The sequence below is a fragment of the Lemur catta genome, chromosome 14 (assembly GCF_020740605.2).
Source record: "Lemur catta isolate mLemCat1 chromosome 14, mLemCat1.pri, whole genome shotgun sequence".
Taxonomy (NCBI): domain Eukaryota; kingdom Metazoa; phylum Chordata; class Mammalia; order Primates; family Lemuridae; genus Lemur; species Lemur catta.
Window position 1 is genome coordinate 38871080 of NC_059141.1, and position 27610 is coordinate 38898689.

The following is a 27610-nucleotide window of genomic DNA, read 5'->3' on the forward strand; positions in this document are numbered from 1 at the left end:
AGCCAACAACTCCTTTCTGGAAATAGGTAAGATATTAATCTTAAATTGAAAAATCCTTGTTACCTAATGATAGTAACAAAAACGTAAAAACAAAATAAAAACAAGTACCCACACAATGTCCTTTACAAAGTTTATCTGCGAACTTTTTTTTGGAAACAGCATAATGACTGTAATTGATAGACCAAAGTATGATCTAAATGATATAACTTTAAACTATATGTGATTTGTGATAGTTGACAGACGTAATAAATTGTTGAACTTTGAATTACTGACCATCTTGTTATCCATTTTATGAATAAGAAAGATTATGATCATTCAGTTGTCCTTTTACTAAGAATATATGCAGGATTGTGTAAATACCTGAGAATTAAATTAAACAAATACTTATAAGGTTGCTAGCACAGTATGTTCTAGACATTGTACTCAGGTGTTACAAAGACAGTCCCTAGTCAAAAGAACCTTACAAAACTGAAAAAAAAAGTTTATTTTAAATTGAATACAATAATTAAATTAAAGACTACTTCCAGAACCTAAACTTCTCCTTTAGTTAGGCAATTTGGGTGCTAAATTAACTTTCAGACACTTTGTAATGTAGTTTTAAGTCACATTCAGGGTACACTTGTAATTAGTTGGAGATAATTCTCTGAATAGGATCACTATTACAAACTTTGATAAGCAGTGGTTATATTCTTAAGTGATAATCATCACTGAGATTGTCTTTATTCTCCTTTGCATGTAAGTCAACTCTAGGAACCCTTAGGGAAACAATTACTTTTTCAGGCATCTAGAATATTATTAGGAACATTATCATCACAATTTATTAATATAAATCAAAAGGCATTCCTCTGTTAACGGTAACCACATAAGCACTCTCAAATTCTCATTACCAGACAGTGAAACACAGGAGAAAATGTCTATGCTAAGCACCTTGAGAACACTGTTGTTTCTTTACCACAGTGTACTAAAGGAACTGTCAATTTTCACTCTTTCAACATTTCCTGAGTGTAACTGAGTCCCAGTCTCTGTACAAGGCTATGGGGATAAATAGATTTGGTCTCTAACCTCAGGGAATTCACAATTTAGTGGGGAGAAAGATACACAAACAGCCTAGATGACATCATTAATACCTAACTTTCAACATTTCAACTAGTACTCATCCATTTTCAAAAAGCCTTGAATTGTTTCCACAAGCACAATACATGGTGGAAAAAACAGTACTCCAAGGAAGAACCCTTGGTTTCACGATTCTCACACAGTAGCTGTGTGGCCTTAGACTTGTCACTTCACCAGGCCAAGCCTCAGTTACCTCATCTAAATATGTCAGTATTACCTTATCAGCCTAAACCCAAATCATTTTACCAGCATAAACCAAAGTGTCTTTAATTAGTGGCTCTCCCAGGTCAAAGATTCACAATACTCACAATACTCATCCAAAACATTCCCCACATAATCATGGCCCAGGGAATCACTGTAAGCTAGGTGAATTACAGTTCCTAAACTGTGATAGGCTTGAAAAGTTGGTAACTCACAAAATATACTACAGAGGTCAGGATACAGTCTTATAAAATGAACAAGAATAACTGAATATTTTATCTGCGTACCATTCTAGTACAACAGCTGGGTGTACTTGCTACCCTGAATCCGAGTTTCTGCACTACTAGAACCATGCCTCCCAGAGAAATCAAGGAGACACCAGAAAAACCTTCTCAAGGAGCAGGGAAGGATCTCGGATAAGCTAAGACAAGCTCCCCCACTCCCCACCCAAAAAAAAAAAAAAAAAGGCCCTGTTTTTTTCTTCCCCTCCAGCTATGCAGCTGCACCCAGCAGAGAAGTACTAGATTAGCATCATCTGCATTTCATTCCTTTTCTTTTGCAATAGCTACTCGCCTATAATAATCAGACCTTGTGCTCAGGGTAGAATTTACTTCCCCGTCCAGTAAAAATGAAGTTCCTTATTTTTACTAACAACGCTGTCTCCAATCAACACCCACCCTCCCAGAGGGTGGGTGAGACCAGGCACGCCTCTCCCCGCCACCCCGGCTGCAAGTCTACACCCTAGAAATCGCCCCACTTTCCCAGCCCCTTCTACACGGGGGGCGAGGCTCCGGGGAAGAGCGGAAGCGGTCAGGGGTTGGCGCGCAGAGCCAGGGGGGCGTCCAGGCCGGCCCGGGAGCGCCAGGGTGCCTCAGCCGGCCAGGGGGTCGCGGAGGCGGAAGGGGAGCGGCGAGCCCCGTGCCACCAGCACTTACCCACTTTGTCCTTCCCGTACATGTGCCCGGCCACCTGATGCGAGAGGGGCACGCAGCCGTTGAGGAAGCGGAGCCTGCTGCCCGCCGGCTGCGGGGTACCCTCAGAGGTGGCCTCGCTCGCCGGTGGGGTCCGCATTTCTGGGGGGCCGGGCGCCTCGAGCCGGAGTGGGGATGGCGGCTCTGTTGCCATAACGGAGAGCAGAAGCAGTAGCGGTGGCGAGACGAGGCAAAAATACGGCAAAGGAGGGGGCGCCGGAGAACCCGGGGGTCGCTCAGGCTTGGGCGCGAGGAGGCCCGGGGGTTCCCGCGACTGGTGCCGGCTGAGGCCCGGGGAGGGGGCCCATGACGCCGCGGAGGCGCGGGCGCCCCCCTGCCCAACTCTCGGCGGAGCGCGGCTCTCGGGGGCCGCTCCTTTGCCGCCGCGGCCGCTGGCCCCGGCGCTGCCCAGGAGACGGAACAGAGCAGTGCAGCGGCGGCAGCAGCGCCCCGCGCTCCCCCGGGCCCTGACGGCGGCGACGGCGGCCCCGCCTCCCGCGCCCCCCGCCCCCTCCCGCCGTCCTCCAGTCCCCTCAGCAGCCGCGCGCGCGTCAGCGCCGCCAGCACAGCCGCCGCCGCCGCTAGCTTCCGACTGCGCGACCCGTGGCCGCCGCCGCTACTGAGCATGCCCAGAGACCGCCCGACGGGACCCCCGCGGCGGGGCGGGCGCGCGGCGCGGCTGGGGCCTGCGGACCGCGACGTGGACGCGGCGAGCGCACTCGCAGGCCTCCTCACCCCGACCCGGGCTGGCGTTACGATGCTGCCCGGCTGCTGTGCCTTCATTCATTCAACGCGCGTTCCTGCGCGCGCCGGGGATCAAAGACTCCAGGGGCTCCTGAGTGTGAGCGGCAGACAGGTATTAGGACGCTCGGCAGGCAGCAGCGGTGCACCCTTGACTGCAGTCACCTCCCACCCCGCACAAAAGCCGTAGAAATAAAAACAGGCAGCTGGTTAGAAGACGAACCTTCAGAACACCCTTCAAGTTAATCCAAGCGCCCCTACCAAACTGCTGCCCCTAAGCCGCTCTTATAAAAAAAACTTTGGAACCCACGCTAATTTCAGGCTGAGAAAGAGAATAATCCTAATTCTGTTTTTTAAAGCGAACAATTTTTTTTTAAAAAAAATAATGAGCAGGTTTTCTTCTCTCCCCACTCGACCTTTAGATAGCGCAGGTTCCAAGGCCCTGAGTGGACGACTAGCAAGGTGAAAGGCAGAAGAAAGGGATGGATGCACACCAGAAGCTACGGGAGGTTCTGGAGTAGGACTCGATCATTGATTGCTGCCTGTCTGTCACTGGCATTTTATATGAAAACTGGACCTGGCCTTGCAGGTGAAATCAAACAAGAACTGAGCGAGAAAATTTGGCTTAAAATATTTCATATCTGATTAAGGTAAGTGTATTACTAGCACCTGCCCTCTGCCCCCAGAAACGCACGCACCTGGAAGAGACATAAAATCTGGCCTGGATTCCCCATTCCCGGCCCCCCCCCCCCCCCCCCCAGCCTCAGGGTTGCGCAAACTCAGTTGCTTCCTCTCCAAATCTTCCTCCCCCCACCCGCTGCTGCTGTCAAAATCCGGACTCGACTTCCTTAAGGCCCAGGACACAGCTCCACGCATGCTCAGAATTAACTCGGGGCGATCTCACACACACGTGCTTACGGCCCGCCGCGGCGCCTGCGCGGTAGTAGCCTGGTGTCGGTGCCTTTAGGACGCCTCTCGCACTTTGGCTCCCGCTGTCCGCGCGAGTCGGTTTGTGCCCAGTGTCCTGTGCACACGCCTTGTAAGCGACGGCGCCATGAGTCTGACCTCCAGTTCCAGCATACGAGGTGAAGTGGGGCCCGAGGGCGAGTGAGCCTAGCGGCCTGCGCACGGGTTGCAGCGCCCCGCAGCTCCTCTGGGTTGTTGGCGCGGCGCTACGCGCCCTCCGGTCCTGTAACCTTGGGATGCAGAAGGGCAAGCGCTCGGCCCAGCTGCGGGCTCTGGGCGGGACTGGGAAAGGGAGCGAGGTCAGGGTACGGATTGATGGTGTCAGCAGGCATAAGTGGCGTGGGGCCGTGCAGGCATATACCCATCTCTGGCCCACGGTTTCCCCTAACTAGCCAAATCCTAAAACCTAATGACCCTGCTGCTTGCTTTTCTTGTTCTCTCCTAAGATGCTTCTATATCCTTAATTCACGAGGCCGGGGGCGGGGCGGCGCGGCAGGGGGAGGAAAGGATGGGAGAGTGGAAAACAGGTTCTCTCCCTTCTCACGTTTAAATCGGCGTGGAGCCAGAACGTCGGTTTCCTGCAATCCTGAAGCGATGCATGACTAATCACATCTTAGTTTTGCAGATTTTTTTTAAGGGGAAAAAACCCAATCCGAGGTCTTCAGTTTTCCCAATTTTTTATTATGCCCCTGGCATCTGGTGCTCGGGGGCGGTAGTCCAGGGTAGAGGATTGAGAACCGAGTTTCTTGAGCCTTCGGCTTTCTCAGCCATGCTTCCCTTGTGCTAGTACCTGGTATTCGCAAACAGTACTTCGCAGAAAGTCCAATAAAAATTAACAGAATTTATAGAAGTCGTTTGGCGTGGAGTTTACCTTTATAGCAATTCTTGGTGATGTTATAATCATTAATATAACACTGTGTAACCAGCAACAGGATATACGTGATCTCTCTGCCCAGGTATAAAACGCCACTCCCCAAGGTTTGGTTACCTGTAACTGTAGTTGAGTAAAGGTAAAGAGATTGTCTAGAAGTTAAAATAGCCCCGTTGATTCATTCAGTAAATATTGAGCATCTATAGTGCCAGGCCTGTAAAAAGTCCCTGATAACTTGAACCCTAATTTTCTAATAGGTAGATTCCATAAATTGGAAAGTTCCATTTCTGTTAATAAAATTTACCTGGCAGAATAAGGGTGATAATCTATGACATTTCTGAGTTACTAGTGATAAAGATGTGATTATTTGCAAAAATTATTTCTAAGGGTACTCATCTTGAGACTCCTTTAAGTAGTGGCTTCTTGGTGCATTTAAATTATTAATAGTGATTTTTGTGTTTTTGTTTAAAAAAACATTTTGTTGGGATTAAGACAACTGTGTGAAATGAGATGTTCATGTGACTTTTGCCGCTGACAGTTTTTAATTTTACAGGAAAACTGCACATGTTTCAGGTGGGCCAAAAGATGCCAAAATGTGTGTTTGTCAAAAATGTGAGGGTTTTTTGTATACATGAGCACTGAATTCTATTTAGGTAGCGTACTATTGAAATGTGAAGTCGGTGACCGCCTAGAACTTATCACAAGCTGCAGATGAATCTTTTTTGCAATCAGGACAAGTTTTTTGCTTTTTAAGTCTAACCACAGGGAACTTCAAAGGCAACTTTCCCATTAGTTTACCATTGTCTAAGGGATAGGAAATTGCATAGTGAAGCAGATTATTAGCTTCAACTTGAAGTATTCAACTTTGTTATGAGGAGTGACTATATTTGACTGAAAAACATAAAGGTGGTTGTGAGGACTGTAGGCAGAGGGCCAAAGCCATTGTAAATCTCTTCTACCTGCACTTTCCCCCTCAAACATAGTGGTAGGTGAGGTAGGGAGTGTCCTGGGAATGTCTTAGAGAATGTCTTGGGAACCTACCTATAAATGTTTAGATCTCATAAAAATTTGATTCTACTCTCAATTTTTAAACCGAATCTTATTCGTTGTTACGGGTTGAAAATCAATTTAGATCTTTTAATTTGGGGGAAGATGATCATGTCTCTTCTCAGTTAAATGAATTCCTAATTGTAAATGGCTTAGAATGGTATGTCACAATGGTAGACACTAGGTGAAAAATAAAAGAATGTGTATATGCATGCAGAATTCTTATTTATATTCAGAAGAAAAGTAATGGGTGGATTATAAATAAATGAAACTTAATGGGGATCAGGCCAGGACTAGAATCAGGGAGAGACATTGAGAATGAATGATTGGAATTGAAATCATATCAAAGATTAGGGCTGGTGAGATGGCTCTTGATACCAGTACGGTCCATGTGACCATTAGTTTATTACAGTTTCCAGCATTAAATGCCCTTCACTGCCCACCTTGCACAGTCTTTTATGATTCCTCCTCCTGCCCAGTAGACCTTTCTGAACATAGCCTGCTCCTTGCTGCCTCCAAAACTCATTGACTCTACTGTCATCCTTACCTCCTTCCCTTCTGTTTGAAAGGAAGAGATTATTAACTCTGAGACCATTCTCTCTCCCTGTCCTCCAGATACTCCAGATACCCTTTTCTTCTGCTTCCTTAAACTTTTACCTCACTGATGCCTGATGCTCTTAAATCTTTAGCCTCTCGTAAGGGTTTTCTTCTCTTCAACCTAAAGTCACTCATAACCCCATCTTAAGAAACCAACTAACCCAAATACTTGAAAAGGTCTTCCTTAACCTGCCTTCCCTCAAATCACTTTTTTTATACTTTGTTACAAAATGGGGATTTGTCTGTCCACCTTATGCTTTGTTATCCATCCCAAACCCTTATCATTACAATGCCTGTAACCAAAATGACATTTCAAAAATTTCTTATTGACTTTTATATCCTCGTGCATTTTATTGAAACTAATTCATAAATTTCTAGCTCACTTAACCTCAACATGTTAAAATATTGTTTTGGTTCACTAAATTCATTGAATCATTAAAAGTAACTAAGGATTTTTGTCTGAGAAGGAATGTGTGGATCATGCTGAGAATAAATAACTCCTATAGGTTGTAAACAATAATAAATAATGAGGGGTGTGGGATTTGGAGCTAATGAAACAAGATTGGCTATCAGTTGATGCTTCTTGGAGCTAGGTTAGGTTAAATGGGGGTTCATTATAGTATTCCCCGAATATGCCTGAAATGTTCCATAATAAAAGTTTTGTTTTGTGGCATAAAACAACAAATTTATTTCCTCATACTACTGGTGGCCAGAAGTCTGAAATTAGTATCACTGGGTCAAAACCAAGGTGTCAGCAGGGCCATGCTTCATTTTCATCTGGAGGCTTTTGGGGAGAATCCATTTCCTTCCTTCCTTCCTTCCTTCCTCCCTCCCTCCCTCCTTCCTTCCTTCCTTCCTTCCTTCCTTCCTTCCTTCCTCTCTTTCTTTCTTTCTTTTCTTTCTTCTTTTCTTTTCTTGTGTGTGTGTGTGTGTGACAGGGGTAGGAGGTAGGGTGAAGGGAAACTCAGAGTCCATTTCTTGTGTCTTCTAGCTTCTCAGGAAGTAAATTTTGCACTCTTGGGTACAATAGGTTAAGAAGAGGGCAAAGTTAATTTAAGTCATTTGGTGTAAGAGCCATACAATGGTAAGGTGGATAGATGGCATTGCAAATTCAAATTAGTCATCCATTATTTCCTTTTACTCAAGTAACATGGAATACATATGAACAATAACATTGAATACCACCTGTGTGCCTGGCCTTGAGGAAAAACAACATTACTAGGCACAGCCTACCAGCCTGTGGGAGAGCTAAAGCAGGGAAGGGTTTAAACACAGCTCCCCTCCCCCTCTCCTGATGGAAGAGGAGGAACATTCTGATTCTGTGGCAGTTGATAGTGGGCAGGAGAGGGCAGTTTGGGGCAGAAAAGGTGCTAAGGGAAAAGAAGTAGAGTGAGGTTTCTGAATGAAAGCAAGATAATCCCATGGTAAAGAAAGGCCAAGGATTAGGTTATGAACAAGGCTGTGTGGTTTGGGAACAAGTCCATGTTTTCTCTATCTCTGATTAATTATTTAAGAGAGAAAACCAAAGATTATACAATAGAAGACCAAGGGAAGAGTACAAAGTGGGGGGTTATTTAGAAATGTCACCTTTTCTCTGTATTTTTGGTCTTTAAATAATGGTGTTTGTATAGATAGAAAGCATTGTTAACCAAGGTCTGGTAGGGTGGGATTTGACCTAACTGCAGGAATAACTGTCTGGGAAAGGAAAGTGAGGATAAACCATAAGAGGGATTTTTGGGGGCCCCAGTTCTGAATCAGTATCTGAAAGGTGGCAGCTGAAATATCTTTAAAAATTGGGCCTTGGTAAAGTCTCCTGTTGCATCTGAGATTGTGACTATTCTTAATAGGCATATACCCTATCAAGGACTGAATGTTACTTGGGTTTTTTCATTTTCACTTGTTTCGTTTCTTAGGTTTTCAGTTCTTTGTCTATCTTAATTGTTGACTTTTGAATCTGTCATCATTTTTCTTTCTGTATAGTTCCTCTTTTTCCCCTAGAGTTGCCAGTGGCATTCACAGCTTTTTGCCAGAAAAGACTGATTCAGGCTGCAGTCATGAAGTGATAAAATAGCAACATTTTTCTTATTTCTGGGAACTCTTGCATTTGTCCCTAATGAGATTAGAGAATTAGAATTTGGGAAAGGGAAAAAAAAAGAAATGGAAATTCTTAAGACCTTGGAGCAAATACAAAGCTATTTTTCTAGCACACATATGGTACCGTGGCATTTATGTAGGGTTGTAAGTGACCCTTGCCAGGGGGTAGGGTCAAACAGTCCATGTTTTGATTCCCCATGGGGCAGCTGCCCTTGGTCAGTTCCCATTTCTTTCAGTGATGCCTTTGGTGTTGCCTCTTTTCCATGTCAGTTATTCTGTCATTTCTTCCACCATCAGAAAATCCCAAGGGACGTAAGTTTTTTTTTTTTTTTTTAAATGTCACCATATGGATGCAGTTGGTAATTTGAGAAAAGAGAATAGAAGAATGTTTTAATGGCTAGGAGAGATTTCTTTTGACCTTTCATGAGTTTCAGATAGAAATTTCTATAGGGCTCTCTTTTTATATCTTGAAACAAATTAATACTACCCAATGTGGTTGTTCTTTGGATCTCAGAACTTTTTGCAATAGATAGGCACCATTCAAGCATATATGTTAGAGAGTACTTCATAATTCACCTAAAAAGTAAAGTGTGACTAAAATCAACAACATTTAGGGAGTTGGTATTTTAGTCTTTTGGGATATTGCCCTCTTTTAAGTTTTTACTAAAGACTACATTCAGCAAACATTATTGAGCATTGAGCATATACTATAGAAGCAATGTTTTTAGCCTGTTTTGTGATAGGTATATTAGCTATTCAGAGTGGCTTTCCATTAGCTAAGAAGAGGATTGCTGTAGCTCCTGATGTAGAGAATATTTTCTCAAGAAAGATCCATGATAAATAATGCCTCAGAAAGGAAGATATGAATCTAGCTAGAAATCACAGCAAAGTTGTAGCACTGCTTGGAATCAGCACAGGATAGTACCATGAAGCAGCACTAAAATTCAAGACAAATCTACACAGAATGAGTATCTGCTTAAAAAACATCCTCTGTTGAGGTCAAAGGTTTGAAGCTATCAAATGACTTATTAACTTTTTTTCCCAGTCATGCAGCACCTGGAAAGGACAAAAATGTTAATGTTTATTTTAGGGGATTATAGCAAGGAGGAATGGAAATGCTGTGAGAAGGAAAACAATCTAAATTACTTTGTAAAGAAAAATACTACTGTAGTTGAAAATAGAATCCAAGGAACATGTTAATTAGAAACATTTGACAAAATCTGAACTGTTAAACTAGAAGAGTAGACCAAGATAAAAGAATCTAAATGTGAGAATTGTTATTCCTTTCCATTAGAGTTTTGTGAAAATGAGCTCTAATTTTATGTAAGGCACTATTAGATATGGTGATTGATCACATTAGTGAAAATAAGAAATTTGACTCAGTAGTGTAAATAAGCCATATAGTAAATTATTCATTATGTGTTTTTATTTGGCTTTGGAATGTGGGGGGGATTTGTTTGTTTGGGGTTTTTTTGTTTTTTTGTTGGGGGTTTTTTGCCATACTTATCTCTAGGGCTTTATTTGATAGTCTGGGAACTTATTTCAAACACTGAAGATCTGACTCAGGAAGTGCTGGGAAGCAGTCCAGTGTGTTTATCCTGACCCCTGTTCAACTTCTTCCTACAGCCCACTCCATGCTGGGAATACACAACTCTCCTCTGAGGCTGAGGCTAACCAGATTATGCTGAACTTGCTTCTCTCCAACATTGCCTGGAGCTGGGGTAGTAGTTAAACACTTGGGTTTCCAAGGACTCCTTAAAAAGCTACACAAAAGGAATAGATGGCTTGTTAGTCAAATTTTTTTTATTATTAGAAAGGAGAATAATGTCATTATTAGGTTATTAAGTATGAAATAATGTCCAATTTCCTACTAAGTTTGACAGTTGATATCTCTGACGTTTCACTTTGACACTTCTTGTTTTATTTCTATTGTGAAGGTACATCCTCAGTCTTTCAAACATGTTTTGAAACTCTTTCACATTTTTTTAAGAGCAATTTTTGTGAAACCATGGAAAAGTCAAAAAATTGTGTTATTTTCAAATATAAGTTCTGTTGTGGAACCAATACAGTGCGGACAGCTCGAAATATCAGTGAAGTGTTTGGGAAGTATGTGGCTAATGAATGCACAGTTAATACGTCGATGGTTTGAGAAGTTCTGTTCTGGAGATCTTAATCTTGAAAATGAGCCATGTGGGCCACCTGAGACCAAGGTGGATAATGATGAGCTGAAAGCTGTAGTGGAAGCGAATCCATCTCAACCTATGTGTGAATTAGCAAGGTTTGACGTTACTATTCCAACAATATTGGACCATTGGAAACAAATCAGCAAGGTACAGAAGTTGGATAGATGAGTACCATGTGAATTAAATGAATGGCAGAAGAGAAATCCGTTTTGAAGCTCGCCTTTCTTTGTTGTCATGACATAAAGGGGAACCATTTCTACACTGTATTGTTACATGTGATGAAAAATGGATTCTTTTTGACAATCTCAAGCATTCAGCACAGTGTTTGGATAAAGATGAAGTGCCAAAACACAGTCCAAAACTGAATATTAATCAAAAAAACCTAATGGTGTCTGGTGGTCCAGCGCTGGTATCATCCACTACCAGCTTCATGAAACCTGGTCATTTGATTACAGCAGATGTCTACTGCAACCAACTGGACGAAATGATGGTGCCTGCGATTATGCAGCTGAGATTGGTCAATAGAAACAGGCCAGTCTTCTTGCAAGACAATGCTCGACCTCATGTGGCACACACAATGCTGCTCAAACTACAGAGGCTGAACTTGGAAACTCTCTGTCATCCACTGTATTCAGCAGACCTTGCACAACTGACCACCACTTCTTCCAGGCTTTGTACCACTTCTTGCAAGGAAAAGTATTCAATTCTCAACAAGCTGTAGAAAACACCTTTTGAGATTTCACTGCCGGCTTTCCAGGCTTCTTCACTCCTGGCGTAAATAAGCTACTGTTGAGATGCCAAAACCGTGTCAATAGTTCAGGCGCATACTTTGACTAATTGTACTGCTTCTTGTTTGAGATAATAAACTACACTTTTGATTTGAAATCGGACATTTCATATTTAATGATCTAATAGATTTAAAATGAAATATGTAGGGAATTCAAATAAATTTAGAATTTATTAAATGAGAATGTAGCTGTAATTATATTAACCATGTTTATGAAATATGAAATTAGTACATTCTGGTTTTTGTTTTAATGAGAAGGCACTTTGAAATTTTAAAAAACAGACTTTTGAATGACTTTGAAACCTAGAATCCTGCTAGGTATATATCCCTTTGAATGTTTAACATTAAGGGTGGTTTCTCTTATGTATCCTTTTTTTTTTTTTTTTTTTTTTGAGACAGAGTCTCACTTTGCTGCCCAGGCTAGAGTGAGTGCCGTGGCATCAGCCTAGCTCACAGCAACCTCAGACTCCTGGGCTTAAGCGATCCTACTGCCTCAGCCTCCCGAGTAGCTGGGACTACAGGCATGAGCCACCATGCCCGGCTAATTTTTTTGTATATATATATATTTTTTTAGTTGGCCAGATAATTTCTTTCTATTTTTAGTAGAGATGGGGTCTCACTCTTGCTCAGGCTGGTCTCGAACTCCTGACCTCGAGCGATCCACCCGCCTCGGCCTCCCAGAGCTAGGATTACAGGCGTGAGCCACCGCGCCCAGCCTTGTATCCTTTTTTATTTTTTTTCTTTGGATGCCAGTTCTCTTGTAGCTTTATGCAGTAATTAAGTTTTAGTAAATTAAATCACTTAAAAATTACTAAAGGACCTTGTATGTAAAAGGACTGTGATGAGTCATTTTGTTAACATAATCACCTGCCAATTTTTTTGTCTTGTTTATAATCTGAATTTTCATGTTTCAGGTGTGTGTATTTTTTTTAAGCACTAGGTACCTGCAGGCTCACATGCTATTTAAAATCTCTATAAACACTTTTAAAAAGATTAGTGAGCTTTATTTTTTTTCCTCCAGCTATGGAATAATTTTTTAGTTTCCCTCTTAGATCTTAATTTATCTGTCATCACTAAATAGAAAATATACAATTGCCTCAGTAAAGGCTGGGGCAGTCTTAACAAAGGACTATTATACCAGTGTGTTCCGGTCATTTTACTAACATTAAAATCCTTGAAGTGTTGGAATGCTTAGTGCTCAAAAACTAGATTTTCTGAATATTCATGTTAGAGTATTAGTATATCTTTTGGTTTTGATAATTATTCCTGTTTTCCTTCCCTGCTCTAGTTGAATGGATCGCAGCAGTTACCATTGCTGCTGGAACAGCTGCAATCGGTTATCTAGCTTACAAAAGATTCTATGTTAAAGATCATCGCAATAAAGCAATGGTAAACCTTCACATCCAGAAAGACAACCCCAAGGTAGTACATGCTTTTGACATGGAGGATTTGGGAGACAAAGCTGTGTACTGCCGTTGTTGGAGATCCAAAAAGGTGAGGAAAAGAATTCCTTCATACAATGCTATTTTTCACATTTCTTTTTAAACCATTCTGTCAAACTTTTATCACCAGATGTCATTATGATACTCCTTTTTCTTCTTTCTTTTTTAATGGATCCTTTTCTTCTTTGTTTTCCATGTACCCTTACGGAATATATTTACTAAAATATATAACCACTTTATAGTAAAATTACATTGTATCCTCCTTGAGTTTGGGTAAATTTAACCATATTCTTGGCCCAAGAAAGGAGAAAAGTCCCTTTAATTTACTCTTAGGATTTCCTCTCCAGGTGGCTCTTAGGTTCTACTATCCCAGAAAATGGAGTGTGTAGCCTAATTGCAAAGAGAAACAAAAGAAGTAATTTTTTTTTTATTTGAGTTTTCAAATTTGGATACTAGGACAAGTTTTAAAAATTTCAAAAGAAATCTTTTCTTAAATTACCCTGAAACTTTTTATCTGGTAAATAAACACTCTAAGCTGCCTTTCAGGTGCAACCCCTATAGTTAAATATTTAACAACTTAGAATTCTTAAAAATCATTGTCTTTGATGAGAATTGCATTTTATCAAGTTCCTTCTGGAAGTGTCATCTATGATACCTGCAAGTTTTACACATGATGACAGCCAGTGACCCAAAGACGGTAAAATCCCCTCCTAAGCTTATCTCAAAAGAATCTGTGCAATGAATAACTTCAAGATTTCTGGTGTATTGTGAGAAATATGGTGTAAACACTATATATACTGTGGTTATTAGCATTCAAACAAAATGGATTTCACAAAAAAAATAATAAAAGGCCCCCAAAAATAAATAAAGTGATGTATCTATTTCTGAAAGCACATTATATTGAGGACCTCTTCCTACAGTGGAAGGCCATTTTCGTGAATCACGTGTAACAAATATGGAAGAAACCAAATACTACCTACACTTTGGGCATCCCTAATCTGAAAATTCAAAATCTGAAATGCGTCAAAATCTGAAACTTTTTTCTTTCTTTCTTTTCTTTTTTTTTTTATTTTTATGTTTTAGAGGCAGGGTCTCACTCTGTCACCCAGGCTGATGTATAGTGGTGTGATCATAGCTCACTGCAATCTCAAACTCCTGGGCTCAAGGGATCCTCTCACCTCAGGCTCCTGGGTAACTAGGATACACACCACTGCTTCTAGCTAGTTTTTTGTTGTTGTTGTTTAGTTTTTTGTAGAGACAGAGTCTCAGTATGTTGCCCAGGCTGATGTCAAACTCCTGGCCTCAAGCGATCCTCCCACCTCAGCCTCCCAACATGCTAGGATTACAGGTGTGAGGCACCATGCCCAGCCCAAAATCCAAAACTTTTTAAGCACTGACCTGACATGCCACAAGTGGAAAATTTCATACCTAACCTTGTGTGGCAGGTCGTGAGTCAAAGGCAAAGCACAGGTGCATAACACACAGTTAATTCAACATCCCAAAGGGAGAAAAGATGCCCTCAGTCCCCTTAAGCTGCTGCTATTTAACAGCTAATAGAGGTATTCTGGTGATGCTACCATGCTGCTTAGTTACTCTGAACACGTTTTTTCACTAGATTAATGATATGTCATATATTTTACACATAAGTACTTATGTGTGAATAAGTGTAAGAAAATGATTATTTATTGGTAGCATATAAATTCAGAGTTAGGAATGATGGTGATGCCAAACAACCGTAGATTGTCCACATGGGTGGCTGAAATGGGTGACACCTTTGTTTTGTGATGGTTCAATGTAAACAAATTTTGTTTCATGCACAAAATTATTAAAAATATTGTATAAAATTACCTCAGGCTATGTGTATAAGGTATATATGAAATATAAATTTTGTATTTAGACTTAGGTCCCATTCCCAGATATCTCATTACGTATATGCAAATATTTGAAAATCTGAAAAAATCTGAAATACTTCTGGTCCCAAGCATTTCATACAAGACATACTCAACCTATACAAGCATATTTCACTAACTTCTTTCTCCTAATATGATTGATGTACAATCCAGTGATTTAGTGCTTATATTATGCCATTGTATCCAGAAACTCTTTGATGAATATATGTAATATGAGCTAAAAATTAATAGGCCCATTACAACGAATTGTACCTTTAAAAAGCACTGTTCATTTGGAATATAGGATTGTTAGTAAGTACTAGCAGGGTTGCTAGAAAATAAACTGTCAGTAATGTGCCATAGACTGGTCCAGGTTTGTTTTTTTAAAAGTATGCCTGTAATAGGCTCCATTCTCTTGTTGGTTATTGAAACACAGGAAGTAATGCATCTAGACATTGTGGGATTTCTAAGTTGGAGTTGTAAGAGTTCTTTAGTCAGTGATCTTAAATTCACTGTCTGTTACATATGAATACATGAGAAAAGTTGAATTGTAAAACATCCAGTGTTATAGATGTGTATAGATGTATTAAAAGTGCTCTAAATAAATGGAAGGGATAACACTGTGGGCTAGAATTTTTTGGGGAAAGCATAGTCTTAGACTTTGCTTCGAGAAAAAATGGTGGCATTGGAATAAACTGCAAGAGCTGGGGACTCTTTCTCAAAATCTGGAAGAAAGTACTCATAAGCAAAGGTGAGATGGATGAAGAATCTAGTCCGGTCCTTGCACTGCCTTCCCCCTAGGAATAAGTCTTAAATTGAGGAGGATCTCAAGGGCCAGTGTGAGGAGTTTGTGTCTCCAGACATGAGAGAGCTCCTTGGCAGGAGTTGAGACAAAGAGTTGTGCTACTTATACCAGGGTGCTAGCTGTGGAAATGGAGACAAATGAGCAAATGTATGAAACATTTTGAGGGAAGGATCAGCCAAAAATGAATTGACTTTTACGTAGAAGACTGAGGGAGAAAAAGTAAAGCTCATTGAAGGATCTAAGCATATAGAATTAGAAGAGGATGGTGCCATTAAGAGAAATAAGGAATTCAGGGTGAAAGCTAATTTTCCAGGACAGTGATAAGGAGTTCAGTTTTCAAAGAGTGGATTTGAGGTGACAGTTGAATGGAAATGTTCAGCAGATGAGCTGAAATGTGGTAGTAAAGCTGAGACATCAGGGTTGGAGATAGCGATCAGCAAAACTGATGAGTCAAGTGTAGGAATGCAACTGATCCTTGATACAGATAAAAATCAAGGGCTAAGTATGAAGTCTGGGAGCATGTTCTGCATTTGGAAAGAGGAACAAGAGCCATTTAAGAGGTCCAGAGAGATTAGAATAAAACTAAAAATATGGCTTCCAACTGGAAAAGGGAGCAGTTTCGAAAATTAAGTACTGAACACTGGCCTGTGCAAAGACAACCAGGTAAATAGACTATTATAGTAAGACTGTTAGATTATGCAATTGTCCTTTTGGTGTCATTTCAACAGAGTAATTAGAAGTGGTGTCCAAATGGGTTGAAGTGTGAATTAACTGATAAAGAAATGCCCTAAGTCTGAATGTATGTCAGATTGTCAGTAAATGTAACAGTGGATGGAAAGAAATAAGGTAACTGCTAAATAAAGTGACCACTAAAGTTTAGCTTTGAGATCTAGTAAAGGTTGTTTGCTTTGATCGTGTCTTCCCAGAGGATAAAGAGTCTAATAAAGTAAACAAGGACTTTAATGAACTAAGATTTCAAGTATTTCAGGAAGAATCACAAATGGACACAGGCTAATGGTTTAAATATTTATTAGACTTTCTAATTCAACAAAACATTCTAGGATTATTCCTTCCTTTTAACAATTTAGCATTTCTAAGTGGTTAGACTAGGGACTGCCACTTCCTGTAGGTAGATTTTAAGAGAAGGAATGCCAGACCAGTCATTTTATCAATATTTTTTCAATGTCTTTTTTTTCCTTATGTTTTATGCCATTTAGTGATCATCTTTGCATCTAGGATTGGCCCATTCTGAATTTTCACTGAATTTGGGGCATTTATTATTCCTGCATGAATCAATTAGAGTTCATTTTGAGTATTATTCAAGTTAAGGAGTGTTGTTATTCTTTACACACCTTTGGAAACTCCCCACATTCTTGAGGTTCCTAATGTTATCACACAGGTGCCAAGTCACACACTTATATGCCAATTCACAGACTTGTAATTAATACCTTTGAGTGGCTATATTGAGTTTACATTCAATAATTTTTTCCTCATAAAGTGTAATCACGAGTAGCCTGTTGTGTGTCTTTAACACTTTGAGCAGGTTTCCCAAACCTAATGAATCAGATCTCTTAGTAATATGCAGAAATTACTTTTTTTTTTTTTTTTAATGAACCCCATTTCTCTTCTCCTCCTCCCAGGATTGGTATGTCCTCTGCTGTTTTAGAAATTGGCCTATTTCATAGTACAGTTTTCCCCCGTATCTGTGGATTGATTCCAGGACCTCCCCCAGATACCACAATCTGAGGATCCGCAAGTCCCTGATAAAAAGTGGTATAGTATAATACCTAATAACAGTGTAAATGCTATATAAATAGTTGTTATACTGTATTGTTTAGAGAATAATGACAAGGAAAAATGTGGGCGGGGCACAGTGGTTCACGCCTGTAATCCTAGCACTCTGGGAGGTCGAGGCTGGCGGATCATTTGAGCTCAGGAGTTTGAAACCAGCCTGAGCAAGAGCAAGACCCTGTCTCTACAAAAAAATAGAAAGAAATTAGCTGGACAACTAAAAATATACAGAAAAAATTAGCTGGGCATGGTGTGCATCCCTGTAGTCCTAGCTACTTGGGAGGCTGAGGCAGAAGGATTGCTCCAGCCCAGGAGTTTGAGGTTGCTGTGAGCTAGGCTGACACCACGGCACTCTAGCCAGGGTGGCAGAGCGGGCCTCTGCCTCAAAAAAAAAAAAAAGAAAGAAAGAAAAGAAAAAAATGTGTACATGTTCAGTACAGACACAATTTTTTCTTCCCTCAAATATTTGCCATCCACAGTTGGTTGAATCCATGGACACAGAACCCACAGATACAAGGCAGGACAACTATATTTCATAAGAGGGCTATCCATATTTGAAGTGAGAATGAAAGAGGAGTCAGTAGAGAAGTTGTTATTAAAGTGACTGCAGGGAAAGGTTATCATTGAGACAAGGGTGTCTTGACGGGTGGAAGGAAATGAGAGTAGGAGCACAGATGTGAAACACAGCCTTAAAAAGGAAGATAGTCTTACTTTCAAAACAAGAAGATGAAAGAACTTTGCTGTAAGAGGGAAGAGTATGGGACATAGTCTTGCTGGATTCCAATCCCTCCCACCCATCTCAGGTAGGTTACATCATCTGCTGAAACATATGGTGGCCACCTAGGAGGCAGGGACAGCCAAACAATGCAGACTAAGAAATAAGAAAGAGGAAAACCTTGCCGGTTAACATCAGGAGCTCAATTGAAATGGAAATGAAATGCAACCTGATATACAATGTAGAATCGTTTTCTTCCATATACAGTTTTAGGATTTGAGTTGCAACTTTTTGTTTTGTTATTGGTAGTGGCTGGCTTCTTGGTTTTGGGAGGGGGGCGGGTATTGAGGGAGAAATAGAAGTGGATTATACTGAGTCCATTTCTTCATGTGAACAATATTCTGAATGTTGGTTCTATTCCTTGGCCAATCCACATAAAGGCAATCTTATAAAATCTTAATTTCGCTTTATACATTTTCATATTTTACTACGTTACATTTTATTAAAGTAAGTATATAAGAATCATATAAAATGTCATGTTGTTCTCTAGGGAAGTCTCAAAGATCTCATTACTTTCCTCTTAACCAAAGCAAGGACAGTTTATGGTAATGAGTCACAATGGCCCCAGGCAACTTTCTTGGGACAAAAATCAAAACTCTCATTAAAAGTACAAAATTTGGAGAAGGAAGGTAATTGTCTTTTAAAAACTTGTTTCAGTTAGAAGAAATAAGCCTGGGAAGAGCATTTATTTATTTTTATCTTGAATTGTCCTCGAGACAGAGATATAACTTGAGATGTGTGGCCAGAAAAGAAACAAACCTTGTGTTTTTGATGAAGAAAGCTAGCATTGCTAGCTTTCCCAGGTGGAGAGCCAGAATCTCTAGTGTTTTTTTCTCCTAAACCTTTATTCCAGCCTCTTCTTCCCACTCTCCCACCCTTTCTTCCCTACTGTTAAAGATGTCTGGGGCCAGGTGCAGTGCCTCATGCCTGTAATCTCCAGTAGTTTGAGGGCAGCCTGAGCAACATAGGGAGACCCTGTCTCTACAAAATTATAAAAAGAATTAGCCTGGCATGGTGGTGCACACCTATTGTGCCAGCTACTCAGGAGGCTGAAGCAGAAGGATTGCTTGAGCCCAGGAGTTTGAGGTTGCAGTGAGCTATGATGACACCACAACACTCCAACCCAGGTGATAGAGCAATACCCTGTGTCAGAATAAATAAAAATAAAAAAATAAAGATATTTGGGATTTGTAGTTTTCAAATTGGGTTAACAAACATAAAAAGATACTTTGTGTATGTATAGGAAATTCAGCCAATTCGATTTACAAACTTTCTCCATGATTTGTTAAGAAACAAACACTGACATCTTAGAACAAATTAAGTATTGATACTACATCAACTGATTTAAATGTACCCTTTTTGTTTTTTTGTAATTTTACTTTTTGCTTGACAGTTTAACAAATTTCAAAATTTTAAATAAAATCAAGGTTCACCCATGTAAAAAAATTCTTTTTAAAGAAAAGAGTTAATAAAATTCTAATGTTTCATTACATTATAATTTAATACAAATACTATTAAATAAGTATATATGATATCAACCACATATTTTCTTCCTCCTTCATAGAAAGGTCAAAAATAAAGTAAGGCACTTCCTGAAAAACATAAATATTGTTACATAATTTATCATTTGAATTTTAATGCCAAGTAGTTACTATTGATTACTGTGAATTAATAAATATATTTCATTTAATATATACAAAGTATTCTTAAGAAATTAGTAATCCTCTCTCAAAATTACTCATTTTGGGCATTGGTTGAAAAACGTTTTTAGCCTTTTCATTAACTTAAAATGAGAAATTTTCTCAGAAAAGTGAATGTTAGGAAAAAAAAATTTTTTTTTTTAAAGAAATCACTAATGAATAAGTATAATCACAAAGTTTGGGAGAGGATTCTGATTTAAGGGAATAATTCCTGGAGTTGAATGATACATATTAAAAAGTACCATTAAAAGACGTGTCTCTGAACAAAATTATTTCCTAGTTTAAAGTCATGAAAGCTTTATACACTCTAAACACATGAAAGTTTATTAACAACAGGATCTACTACTCATTACTTTTTTAAAGAAATGTTTATTTTTTGTTTGCTTTTGAGAGCATGAAGAAACAGGCTAATTTCAGCTTTTAGTCAGAACTAGGGTATTAGAAAAAATACATTCTTATTTTAGGTGTATGACTTTCTTAGTATTTTATAATATTTTCTTTGTGTGTTTTTTCTATGGATTTTTCTCCTGTTCTTGATTCTATATATAGAGGAAAATAAGAAAATGTTGGTTTTCTAATATTTTCAACATGAGATTAAAAAAGAAATAAAAGTTAAATATGCCATTTCAGTAAGTTACTTGAGGCTTTTTATTTAGAAGTGTTTCATTTTTCAGAAGTACATTAAACCTGTGGATAAAACTATACAGTGAAATATTTTGTGTGTGCTATTTATAAAAATGGAGTCTTTTACCGTATAAACATTTATTCTCAACTGTAAAAGCATCTGTGTTTGTTTATTAAACATATGTCACTTTGAAATGTTGTACTTTGCTGTAGGATACATTTTAGTTTGATTTTTATACCCTCTTTCCTCATTCATGCCAAGAAAAAGCTGAAAACTTGGGTTCATGTTATTGCTTCAATGACTTGTTTTTAATATGAATATACTGTGTACATGTTATCAGCCTAAAAAAAGAAATAATGTAAGCATTACATATATTACATTTATATTGCTATCTACCCTAGGATAGAATTTATATCTGGAAATATATGCTGATATAACTTTTAGCTAATTTAGTGCCTCTTGTAATTATTTACAGATAGTAAAATTAAAATTGGATTTCTTTTAATGTCAACCAAATATTATTTTAATCTTAGGATAGAGACTTCTGGATAGCAAAGTTTAAGGTTATATACCATCATTGTCAAGTTTTACATATCTAAAGTTAATCTGCCTTCACTGTAAGTAATAAGGGAATTGTTGTTACTCTTAATGCCAAGACTCCTGTTACTTTACTCTTCTAAATAGGCTCCTTGAATGCAACAGTGTACCTTATACTAGACAGTGAAACTCTAGATTCTCAAGCGCAGGTACATTCAGAACACAAGATTAATACAAAGATGCTTGCTAGCTACCTCTTGTCCTTTAACATAAAATAGGAATAAAAGGTATAAACGTAGAAGGAAAGAAATAAAAAAATTACTGAGACATGTACTTTCTAACAGCCGGAGGAGTCATCTAAAACATTGAATTCTTATTTTTTTAACCATTTAACCATAGGAAAGGATATACTTGTAGAAACCAATGATATTTGTATAGCAAGAGTATTCAGATATGAAAATACCTAATTATAATAACCATAAAAAAATATAGCAGAAATAATCTTATCAGAATATGCATGCGATTTGAGGATGAAAACTACCAGAGAAATAAATCGTGACCAAAAAAATTCTCAAGCTTATCTGGAAGAAGAAAGTGATAAAGTTTAATAAAGTTAACAAAGAAGAGAATAATGAAGGAAAACTAGCCCTACCCAATACTGAAACATTTTAAACCCATCCCAGTGTAGTAGGCTGATCAATATGATAACATAGAACCTATAAATAGGTGCTTTTTATATGTATAATTTGTTTAGATAAGATTATGAATAAAGGTATGATAATATAGGAGGCAACAACCTCTAATACTGAAGCAACAGGATCTTAGAACAGCATAGTATGCTCTACAGAAAACTATGATAATGGATATCAAAAAATGTTCATAGTTAAATCAGCTTGAGAAAATTCTGGGTTAAAATAGTGTGTGTTTACAGCAAGACCTCTAACTTGATGATGTGTGTTGTGACTTGAGGGCTTCTGTGCATGGTGGCTCATGCATGTCATCCCAGCGCTTTGGAAGGCTGAGGCAGGAGGATCTTGTGAGGCCAGGACTTTGAGACCAGCTTGGGCAACATAGCGAGACCTTGTGTCTGCAAAAAATTTAAAAATTAGCCGAGTGTGGTGGTACACACCTATCATGCTAGCTGCTCAGGAGGCTGAGGCAGGAGAATCACCTGTGCTCAGGGGTTCGAGGTTACAGTGAGCTATGATTGTGCCACCGCACTCCAGCCTAGACAACAAAGCAAGACCCGGTCCTCTTTTTTTAAAAAAATACCTATGAAACAGAATAAAACCAAATCAGAATGTCTTGCAGGGTTCAGCTTCTTTGGAGCACACTCTGGGAAACTGTTAGAAATTTGGTTTTAGCCCTTTCGCTCCCACTGGACACCAAAATGTCATGTGTATCTAAAATGTGAAATCATGAAAAGGAATGGAAATTTATATTTATCACATCTCTAGAAGAAAGATGTCTCCATGACTGATATTAAAAAGGGAAATATTGGCATACTTGACATACGAAAGTGGAGAAATTAAAGGTATGAAAAAATAAGCAAAATGAAAAGCCTTGGGGAAAAGATTGCTACAAAAAGATGATCAACATCAGAATAATATAAAGATTTTAAATGAATGAACTTAAACTCTTACAACTAAATAGGCAGTGGACATAGTTCACTAAAAAGAATGTATTAGGCCCTTCCTTTGGTTCTCCCTTTGCTGCAGCAGTGGGTCCAGTCGTCATCTGTGACGTATGTATCATGCTCTGTAAACCTTTATCTTGCTCTTGCCCTATAATCCTATCTTTCCTCAAGAAGCCTCATTTCCCTGCTTGCCTTAACAAAAAAAGAATGTACTAGTATATAAAAGGTTTTCAATATTCATAATCAAATATTGCAGTGAAATTCAATTAACGATCTGTGTATCATCCGTGAGTTGATTTCTTCCTCCTATTCAGTCTACATACTTTACGTACGCTCTTAAGAAAGCCTATATAATGTAGCCAAGAAAAATCTTTTTTATATGAATTAAGCATCACATTCCACTCTGCTAAGCATAATACTGATGTGGGGATTAGATATTTTACATTCTCTCTTTCTCTTCCTAGTTCCCATTCTGTGATGGGGCTCACACAAAACACAACGAGGAGACTGGAGACAATGTGGGGCCTCTGATCATCAAGAAAAAAGAAACTTAAGTGGACAGTTTTGATGCTGCAAACCAACTTGTCATGATGTTACCTGATTGTTTAATTAGAATGACTACCACTTCTGTCTAATTCACCTCCCCGGGTTCTAGATGTGGTATATTGCAAACTAGAGCTTTCATATTCATGGCATTTGCCTTACTTGTTGAAACATTGTGGTGCACATTTGTTTAAACAAAAAAAGGAAAATGTAAAAATCAACCTCATGGCCTGTGGGTTATTTTGGTCTTGTAAGGATCCGTTTCTTAAAATTCCGACATTAGAATATAGTTGTATCTTGAAGTCAACGTATTAAATTATTCTGAAAATCATGTATTTGCAGATTGTACTTGTAAGTTCCAAAGAAAAATTATCACCTTTTCATATTCATTAACCTAGAAAGTAAATGGGTGTGATTAAGCTACATTAATTTCTTAATACAATCTAGAAAAAAACCCTGTTATGACCTTGATTTTCTTCTTGACGTTTGTAACAACACTGAGAAAATATGGTGTCTGTTTTCACAATTTTCAATCAAAAAGAACTATGAATATTATTCTGCTTAATTATAAATAATCATAAGTCAGCCAGGTCAGTAATAAAGGGGTGATAACTTCTTTGTATTCATCTTCTTGAGTATTTAATTGATTCATTAAAGGAACCAATGTGGAAATTTAGATCAAAGTGATATTAGATTTAAAATAGTCATGAAGAATATCTTAAAATATATTGTTCCAGAATTCTAGCCCAAGGAGTGGCAAGCACTTGAACTGAGGGCTTTGAAGGAACTGGAGCACATAATGTCAAGTCTTTTGATCACAAAGCCACATATCCATGACAGAAATAGTAGTCACAAGGTTAGATCAAAGGCGTGGGAAGATTTCTTTTTCTCCACTCTGGCTAATGAAGTGCATGGCTTTTAAATTGTATGATCTTTTCCTTAAAAGCAAAAATTTAAAGACAAGTGTTTGTTTATGTAATATTCTTCAAAGACTCAGACCAGAAACATTGCATTCATTACTGATTCAGAAAAAAAGGAAATATGAAAACTGAAGATAATTAGCAATAAGAAGACAGGAATAATATATTTTTAGAGAAACATTTCACTTTTGAATTTTATAGGTTAGAAGGAAAAGACGAGACAAAATATGTACATAATATGGGCAAACATAATTTGATAAAACATTCTCATTTCTTTTAGTACGCTTGGTTCTCAGTAATAATCACAAGTTTCTACTTGCTAAAATCCAGTTACCTTGACAGGAATCAAACCTGGCAGCAACATTCCTATATTTTTTAAATGTAGAATTTTTTATATTACAGTAGATAAAAATGGATACCAAAATTGTATACGCTAGTTTTAAGGAGCCCGTGTGACTGTCTTTGACATGTCTTTAAGACATCTTCAGCATAAAATCTAAAATCCAGGCTGGGTGCAGTGGCTCACACATGTAATCCTAGCATTCTGGGAGGCCAAGGTGGGAGGATCGCTTGAGGTCAGGAGTTCGAGACCAATCTGGGCAAGATTGAGAACCCATCTCTACTAAAAATAGAAAAAATTAGCCGGGTGTGGTGGCATACGCCTGTAATCCCAGCTACTCAGGAAGCTGAGGCAGGAGAATTGCCTGACCCCAGGAGTTAGGGGTTGCTGTGAGCTAGGCTGATGCCACGGCACTCTAGTCTGGGCAGCAGATTGAGACTCTGTCTCAAAAAGTAAATAAATGAAGTCCTACAAACCCTGATTCTATCAGATTTTTAGGGTGAATTTTTTCCTTGCCTATCCCCCTTTCTTTAAATAACTATGAGTGGGCCAGCAAAAGAAAGCATGCTTTTTAGAGGTCATTTTAAAGAAAAAAAATTCATAAACTCCAAAAGTTTCTGATAAAGGGACATCCTTTGAATAGATTAAACTGTATTCTTTATTTTGATTTTGAAATTATATTGTTAGTCATACTTTTTGTGTGGGGAGGGAACCTAGTACCAGTTCTGAAAACTATAGGATTATATGAGTGTGTATGTGTGTGGCAGAATTGGAGATGATCACCTTACCGTGAAATACAGATCTCTGAGCATTTTGAGGGTCAAAAATATCTAGATAAATGTATTTTCAGTGTCATGTTAAAAATTTTATTACTTGCTTTTGAACTAGAATTCTTGATGATATGAAAACATTTTCATATTATTTAACCTAAAAAAGTGGGTTAGGTTAATGTGAGATGTTTTCACACAGAAATCATTGTGTGTAACTACTGTTCTAGTTAAGCACCTTAAAGCTTCTAATTGCCTTTCCTTTGGTTGAGATATCAGGCAAGTGGGAATCCCATCTGTTCTTCTCTATATCATTTATGTTCCATTGATTTTTGAAGTAAGATCTTGTGCTAGGTTGAAAAGTTTCTAATGTGAAGAATCTTGTTTTGCAGTGATTTAGAGTGACATTCATATGTTCATGCAACAGACATTATTAGTCATCCATATCCATAGACCACATCATTGAGAATGAAACATTTTAGAGAATTAGAAGCTCACACTATGGCATAGCTTACATAAATATGGTAATTTATGATTTGGGGTTATTTTCCTTCACAAATTCTAACAGCTACAACCATGTATACCAAGTATTTCTGTTAAAAAGTAGGTGAGATTGTCTAATTTTACATTAGTTATGGAGGTTTTTTAAATTTGGTTTTGCTAAAGGTAAACATTGACTAAGGCTCCTAATTAGCAACATACAGTATTTAGTGTTGGGGTATCTGTGAGGGTGCATTATCCTGTTAGTTGTCAGAAGCTATGTTTTGTCTCCCTGACTTTAATAGTAGCTGACCTCAGATGAAGCTACTCACCTCTAAGCCTTTTAAATTGAAGTGATTGTACTAAATGGCATTTTAGGCAATTGTTCCCAAATCCTAGGCCAAAACTGAATTTTCAGCTATCCACAAGGAAAAGAAAAATGCTAATAGATTGTCAACTCAAATTTAATTTTTTATTATAAGATTATCCAACTTTTGTCATATTGAAGTATCCTTTTATGAAATGCTGATAGTAGTATTAGCCACTTTAAATAACTTTACTTGGCAAAATAAAAAGTTGGCAGCCCTATGCTCCGACTTTTTTTTTTTAACTGCTCCACAAATCTAAAAGTCTGGGAACCTCTGCTTGTTGCAGGCCTCATAAATGAAAAAAAATTAATTAAAAAAAATAAAAGTCTGGGAACCACTAAGCCAAGATCCTATCTAGAGTTGTGAGACTTAATTGTTTTATTACGGTATTAACACAGTTTTATTTATTTTGATATATATGTAGAATTTTTCATAAATGATTAATATTAGCACAATGTGTTGAGGCTTCATGGAAAGTTAATTGTGAAAAAAACGGGTTTTACTTCCATTCAATTTACCATCATGGATCCAAACCAAGGGTAATATCAATCCATCTTAATCCCTTCCCAATCTGTATCTTTAAATAAAATATATAATAATATGATAAAATATATAACATGGAGATTGGCAAAGAATGATTAGCTAGGGAGTATCTGCTTTTCCTTAGAAAACTATTTTTTATGAATTTAAATGAAGAATTGATGGCTGGGTGCGGTGGCTCACTCCTGTAATCCTAGCACTCTGGGAGGTCGAGGCAGGAGGATTGCTCAAAGTCAGGAGTTCGAGACCCAGCCTGAGCAAGAGCGAGACCCCGTTTCTACTAAAACATAGAAAGAAAGTAACCGGACAACTAAAAATATACAGAAAAAATTAGCCGGGCATGGTGGCGCCTGCCTATAGTCCCAGCTACTCGGGAGGCTGAGGCAGGAGAATCACTTGAGCCCAGGAGTTTGAGGTTGCTGTGAGCTAGGCTGATGCCATGGCACTCTAGCCTGGGCAACAGAGTGAGACTCTGTCTCAAAAAAAAAAAAAAATAATAAATGAAGAATTGTTCCATAAACAAAGGAATTACATATATTAACTGAAGTTGCCAGGATTCATCCTAAAGGAGATTTTGTAGTCAGTAAATTAGTGAAAAGATACAATTAAGATTATAAATTGGAGGTGTTGGTATGGTGTTATGTCTCTGAACAACAAAAAAGGCAGTTCAACCTCAGGCATGGAACACAAGAATGCCAAGCTTGGAATATTGTCAGCTAGGTGTGTGGTAAACTAGATGTTCTTCACTTACCTTTTATCTCTAAGTATAGTCTATTTCTTTCTAGTTCTTCCAGCCTATCCCTTAGAGATAACCAGAAGCCAATTTCTGTCAAGACTTCATGCTTTAAATGTGAGATTGTTTTCATTTGGAAGTATACAGT

At 38.6% G+C, this 27610-nt stretch overlaps 2 protein-coding genes across 2 annotated transcripts in view; one reads left to right on the plus strand and one right to left on the minus strand.

Moving 5' to 3' along the window:
• Positions 1–2754, minus strand: part of IPMK (inositol polyphosphate multikinase) — a 42047-nt gene extending 39293 nt beyond the window's left edge. Inside the window, exon 1 of the mRNA XM_045568782.1 lies at positions 2250–2754. Within this exon, the coding sequence (XP_045424738.1) occupies positions 2250–2439 (190 nt within the window). The 5' untranslated portion in view covers positions 2440–2754. The remainder of the gene's footprint in view (positions 1–2249) is intronic.
• Positions 2755–3866: 1112 nt separating this feature from the next.
• Positions 3867–23645, plus strand: CISD1 (CDGSH iron sulfur domain 1). The gene is made up of 3 exons (XM_045568783.1): positions 3867–4111; positions 12860–13065; positions 23236–23645. The coding sequence occupies exons 1-3, from the start codon at positions 4081–4083 to the stop codon at positions 23323–23325; spliced, it is 327 nt and encodes a 108-aa protein (XP_045424739.1). The 5' UTR covers positions 3867–4080; the 3' UTR covers positions 23326–23645.
• Positions 23646–27610: the final 3965 nt, after the last annotated feature.

Excerpts from the sequence above, each read along its gene's own strand:
- CISD1 (XM_045568783.1), top strand. The coding sequence starts at position 4,081 with ATGAGTCTGACCTCCAGTTCCAGCATACGAG. Across the intron at positions 4,112-12,859 it reads CTCCAGTTCCAGCATACGAG|TTGAATGGATCGCAGCAGTT; the intron begins GTGAAGTGGGGC and ends TCCCTGCTCTAG. Across the intron at positions 13,066-23,235 it reads GTTGTTGGAGATCCAAAAAG|TTCCCATTCTGTGATGGGGC; the intron begins GTGAGGAAAAGA and ends TTCTCTTCCTAG.